The 6,427-nt window shown below is 43.1% G+C and overlaps 1 protein-coding gene across 1 annotated transcript; it reads right to left on the reverse strand.

The window, feature by feature from the left end:
- Positions 1 to 231: 231 nt before the first annotated feature.
- On the reverse strand, positions 232 to 6,195 carry LOC129858818 (neuropilin and tolloid-like protein 1). Its single transcript, XM_055928064.1, has 4 exons — positions 4,948 to 6,195; positions 4,246 to 4,299; positions 3,109 to 3,243; positions 232 to 784 (listed from the first exon to the last, which is right to left on the reverse strand). The coding sequence occupies exons 1-4, from the start codon at positions 4,973 to 4,975 to the stop codon at positions 519 to 521; spliced, it is 483 nt and encodes a 160-aa protein (XP_055784039.1). The 5' UTR covers positions 4,976 to 6,195; the 3' UTR covers positions 232 to 518.
- Between the last annotated feature and the right edge of the window lie 232 nt (positions 6,196 to 6,427).

Genomic DNA, 6,427 nt, shown 5'->3' on the forward strand with positions numbered 1-6,427 from the left:
CATAAATCATGAGCTGCTCGGTTAATGGGAAACCAGCCAAAAGATGACTCAAATAAAGACAGTCAAGGCTTCTCGCGGCACGCAGAGGGAGTTAATTGGGAGGATTGTATTCAACAGTACAGATTAACCTGTCACGCTTATTCACCTTCCCTCTGCTACCCCCTCCAGTACCCCCTCTGCTACTCCCTCCAGTACCCCCGCAAACAACACGGGTACTAGAGAACTCTGATCGAGAGCTATCAAACTAAATCTCCACACCGTCAGTTTTATATATATGTTACTATAGCGAAACATGTCGTTAGCCCGCCTGTCTGTATGCCACCATGGCTGGAGGCTAGGAGCTGATAGCCACATACTTTGTGTGCTAAGGAAATATATGATGTTGTTTAGTAGAGAGGGTGTGAACAGACTGTTGTTCGATATTTCTGTGAGCCAATTGAACTCCTGAACTTTGCCGTGTCGACACCATCACTCTGTTGCCATTGGGCATGTTGACATTGTTCATGTAGTGTGAATACTTAGTGTTGATTCTTACCTGCAGTGAAGTTGTAATTCACCGAAAATCCAATCGCCTCCAGTTCGCCATCGGAAACAAATTTTACCCAGAGGTACCGTCCGCTGCTCCTAATGAAGGGAGGGATGGTCTGGCCACAGTAGCGTCCGATTATTGGGGAGAAGCCAAAGGGGCCGTCCCGCACCTCAATGTTGTCAAATTTACATTCCCATGAAGGCTCGATAGAATACCTCTCATCAAAGAACAGATGAATGCACAGCCTGGGAGGAGCTGGAGGAGACAGAGAGAATAGATAACACAGATAGTGAATATAATGTTCATACTGTTTATCATATATCTAGCTATATTACATAATGCTGTAGGCCTATAGTGGCGCAGCGGTCTACTGCATCTCAGAGCTTGAGGCGACACTACAGACACCCTGGTTCGAATCCAGGCTGTATCCTAACCGGCAGTGATTGGGAGTCCCAAAGGGCGGCGCACAATTGGCCCAGCGTGGTCCGGGTTTGGCCGGTGTAGTCCGTCATTGTAAATAAGAATTTGTTCTTAACTGGCTTGCCTAGTTAAATAAGGCCTATAACACATGGCTTGCCTAGTTAAATAAGGCCTATAACACATGGCTTGCCTAGTTAAATAAGGCCTATAACACATGGTTTGCCTAGTTAAATAAGGCCTATAACACATGGCTTGCCTAGTTAAATAAGGCCTATAACACATGGCTTGCCTAGTTAAATAAGGCCTATAACACATGGCTTGCCTAGTTAAATAAGGCCTATAACACATGGCTTGCCTAGTTAAATAAGGCCTATAACACATGGCTTGCCTAGTTAAATAAGGCCTATAACACATGGCTTGCCTAGTTAAATAAGGCCTATAACACATGGCTTGCCTAGTTAAATAAGGCCTATAACACATGGCTTGCCTAGTTAAATAAGGCCTATAACACATGGCTTGCCTAGTTAAATAAGGCCTATAACACATGGCTTGCCTAGTTAAATAAGGCCTATAACACATGGCTTGCCTAGTTAAATAAGGCCTATAACACATGGCTTGCCTAGTTAAATAAGGCCTATAACACATGGCTTGCCTAGTTAAATAAGGCCTATAACACATGGCTTGCCTAGTTAAATAAGGCCTATAACACATGGCTTGCCTAGTTAAATAAGGCCTATAACACATGGCTTGCCTAGTTAAATAAGGCCTATAACACATGGCTTGCCTAGTTAAATAAGGCCTATAACACATGGCTTGCCTAGTTAAATAAGGCCTATAACACATGGCTTGCCTAGTTAAATAAGGCCTATAACACATGGCTTGCCTAGTTAAATAAGGCCTATAACACATGGCTTGCCTAGTTAAATAAGGCCTATAACACATGGCTTGCCTAGTTAAATAAGGCCTATAACACATGGCTTTCCTAGTTAAATAAGGCCTATAACACATGGCTTGCCTAGTTAAATAAGGCCTATAACACATGGCTTGCCTAGTTAAATAAGGCCTATAACACATGGCTTGCCTAGTTAAATAAGGCCTATAACACATGGTGAACATGTGAAGCGCCAACAAGCAGTGTGATATTAAGATTTCTTCCGGTAAATGCCCCTTTGGGAGTTAACTCATTTTGAATCATTTAGCTTGCACTGTAGACAGATACACTCTGTTGTCTTGGAGTGACCTGAATGAACCACTAATAAAACACATCCCAACTGTTGGGACTGACTTTGTGACCACTGAACCACCTCTGATAAAAATGTTGTGTTTTTTTCTTTTTTTTTCTTTAACCTTGTGAAACACGTTCCAAGTATTTCAAACAAGCATCTTCTATTTCGATCCTAATTATCACTATGGGTAAAGTCCTGGTGGCCTCCATGCTGATCTCACCAGCTTACATTCGGTCAGGTCAGGATGGTGGAACAGGCTAGAAGTCTGGACCATCATCCACATCTATAAATCCAGTTCAGTCCAGTACAAACCAGATAAAAGTGTTCTGGTATAGTTCCAGCAATAGTCTCTCAATATAAATGCTCTTTCGTGTATTCATTTAGTTAATATCATTAGGGCCGTAAACTAATCTCCCCCACTGATGAATCAAATATCAACCTCCCAGAACGTAAATTAAACGCCTGAGATTGCAACTCGCCGTCTGATTTCATTACCATCGTCAGACAAACATCAACAGCACAGCAACTGAACTGGCCAATCCCATCAGTTCTACTATGAACACACCTCAACAGCTGGTCCAGATGTCTCTCTGACACATGAGGAGAGACATCCATCCACAGAGCAACTTGAGCCCAACCATATTCACTGACGCCTGAACTCAAGGAGACAAACGAGCAGTTTAACAGACAGATGGTTTTAATTTCTCGCCTGGATCTAAGATGATAAAGATTAAGGTTCCTGAAACACTATTTCAGAGTCTAATTTCAGTTCTAAAAGGCTATCAAAATCAAGGGACCAAACTCTGTATTCGTTATTCCTGCCGGTGAATTGAAAAGATGCACTATTTTTTAGAGGATGGCATCTATTGATCTGAACAAATGACATAAATGGCTTTAGATTGAGAATAGTTAGTTACTGTGCCAACTATTCACCTTCAATGATGTAAACACACTCTATTCCTGGGGGGTATTTGCTGGGGTAGTTGGGAGAAGTGAACAGTCCCCCGTCTCCTTCCTTCACCCAGGTGCCACATTGACCTGCAGGCTTCACTCCCGAATTGTTCTTCACTGAAAACCCAATAGCAGAGTGAAGTTGAATATTATTGATTTTATATATATATATATATATATATATATATATATATATATAGAGAGAGAGAGAGAGAGAGAGAGAGAGAGAGGAGGAGAGAGAGGAGAGAGAGAGAGAGGAGAGAGAGAGAGAGAGAGAGAGAGGGGAGTGAGAGAGAGAGAGAGAGAGATAAATTGAGAGAGAGAGAAGGAGAGAGAGAGAGAGAGAGAGAGAGAGAGAGAGAGACAGAGAGAGAGATAGAGAGGGGGGAGAGAGAGAGAGAGAGGAGAGAGAGAGGAGAGGAGAGAGAGAGAGAGAGGGGGGGGGAGAGACAGAGGAGAGAGAGAGAGAAATTGAGAGAGAGAGAAGGAGAGAGGAGAGAGAGAGAGAGAGAGAGAGGAGAGAGAGAGAGAGAGAGAGAGAGAGAGAGAGAGAGAGAGAGAGAATTGAGAGAGAGAAGGAGAGAGACGAAGAGAGAGAGGAGAGAGATCCGGAGAGAGCAAGAGAGGAGAGAGAGAGAGACGAGAGAGAGAGAGAGAGAGAGGAGAGAGAGGAGAGAGAGAGGGGGGGTGGGAGACAGAGAGAGAGAGAGAGAGAGAGAGAGAGAGAGAGAGAGAGAGAGAGGGGGGGAGAGACAGAGAGAGAGAGCGATAGAGAGAGACACAGAGACAGAGAGAGACACAGAGAAAGAGAGAGAGAGAGAGACAGAGACAGAGCGAGAGAGAGGGGAAGAGGAGAGCGAGAGAGAGAGAAGAGAGAGGAGAGAGAGGAGAGAGAGAGAGAGAGAGAGAGGAAGAGAGAGAGAGAGAGAGAGAGAGAGAGAGAGAGGGGGAGAGACAGAGAGAGAGAGAGAAAGAGAGAGAGAGAGAGAGGGAGAGAGGGAGAGACAGAGAGAGAGAGAGAGAGAGAGAGAGAGAGAGAGAGAGAGAGAGAGAGAGAGAGAGAAGAGAGAGAGAAAGAGAGAGAGAGAGAGAGAGGAAGGTAGTGATAGAGTGCCTTACATGCTTCCTTCTTCGTTGCCCCAGACAACCCAAGTATGAGTAGACTTGCAACAACTGCAACAAGATAAACACAATTCCTTGTTTTGTGAATAATACAAATGTCTTTATTTGCATTCATTCAACATAGATGTAGGCTAGGCCTATGACATAATACTCTGAATAACTCCAAATTTTGCATTCATCATGCATGGCTAGAATGTTACATTGCCATTTTTAAACAGGGTTTAAAATCAAAAGATGTTATTTGGAAACAATTGACTCTCCGAAGTTTCTCAACTTTTGTAATAGAATTGTATGCGGAACGAACAGCCAAGCATACACCTATTACACCGCAACATAGAGTAGACACCGGGCAACACATAACTAGGCTTTAATGGCCTATTCATCATACACATTGAAAACCTATTCACCTGCAGTCTTCAGGCTATAGCATACTGTATCTGCATGTAATGCTATGGAAAAATAGCCTACGTATGCTGCTTTAATAGTACAGTAGATGCCAAACAAATTGTTAAGGGGTATGGTTGCATGAATATCACATTCGTTACAAATCTCCCACTATACGTGAATTGACAGCTATAGGCAACCAGAATTCTACGTCAACTCATAAAATCATCAATATTGGGCTAGCCTAAGCTGCACCAAAGAAGGTATTCGAGGAAGGCGCAAGGCAGTGTATTATGTTCAATAGAAGTGACTTACCGTGAAGGAGGCTGTGCCCATATACCATGTCTGAACCTTTCACAAGGGGCTTTAGGCTCAACTAATTCCATTTAGATAAAGGAATACTTCAAGAGAAAACGATTGAGATCTAAGGGAGATGCGAAATGGACAGCAAACCGCAATACCATTCCACCTTCCCAAAAAATAAAAAAAAATGTATACAATTGATAACCTGGCAAATGTCTTCCAAGCAGTTCTAATTTACTGAATGAGAATATCAAAATTCCAGAGAGAGAAAAATCGCAACTACTAGTCACCAGTTTCATATAAAACCAAAAGCAAGTCTAAACATTTGCCCGAATTCCATCCAAATGGTTCCAGGACCTTGTGGTGCTTCTGCTGCACTGACCGGATGAATAGGTCCGTCATCAACATTCCCTGGTCGCTGCACCTTTACAATCTTCCGATCAAACAGATTCAGGGTGAAAAAAGGTAGCTTTAGTTATTATTCTTCTACGCCTTTACCTGGAAACAAAAATCCTACTGACGCGTGGGTCTCCATCCTCCTAAACACATTATCCGAACTGTTTGCACTGTTCCGCGATGCGTAAAGCCTCCGGCTATCAACTTAGATAACAAAAGTCGCAACGTGAAAAATAGTGTTTATCTCATCCTTTCTTCATCTATTCCCTCAAGCTACGAGGAGTGTTCGTAGAGCAGTATGTGTACAGCATCCTCCAGTCTACTCCGGCGACTGGCTGGTTTCTCTCTCTCTCTCTCTCTCTCTCTCTGCACCCACCAAGAAATAGTTGATGCACATGATCGCCTTCCTCCAACCGTTGGGTCATTTATTCGTTCCTCTAACAACTGGGCAAGCCTACAAACCACCTTCATTACATTTGGACCACACTCATGCAAACAATACAGTACGAAAACGAAAACTAGGCTACTTTGTTTCACGAAATAATCAAACTTCCCCGATGTTAGCGCCACGGAGGAGTAGAAGAAAACTACCGGGAGAAGGTGGTGGGTGTTTCTTTAAGACGCGTTCGCTCTTTCTCTCTGCAGGGAGACTGCAGAATCCAACACCTCAGTCGGCGGCGCTATGAGCGAAAATGTAAAAGGTGAACAGAAAAACGCACCCTGTGAGAGGAAATGGAAGAAACAAGCGAGAGCAGATAGATGTCAAGATACCGTAAACTATATCAACAACTCCAGGTAGAAACACCTGACGCATGGAATAGATTGAGTGACTATCTGCCTCCCGCCAACATGGCGAGGTCGGGTGGATTAGAATGTAGCGATGCATACGGACACTACAGCTCAATTGCTGAACATCCACTATGACGGGTTTTTATCTTCTGTTTTGACCGAATGTCGATTTGTTTTGTATAATGTTCCATTCATAGGTAAATCCTGGATCTGATTATGCAGTTAATCATCATTATTGGTTATTTCCAGTGTATTTATAATAAATCAAATAGCTCACATGATAATTGTATGTAGGGCTATAAATCCA

The sequence above is a fragment of the Salvelinus fontinalis genome, chromosome 7 (assembly GCF_029448725.1).
Source record: "Salvelinus fontinalis isolate EN_2023a chromosome 7, ASM2944872v1, whole genome shotgun sequence".
In the NCBI taxonomy this organism is placed as follows: domain Eukaryota; kingdom Metazoa; phylum Chordata; class Actinopteri; order Salmoniformes; family Salmonidae; genus Salvelinus; species Salvelinus fontinalis.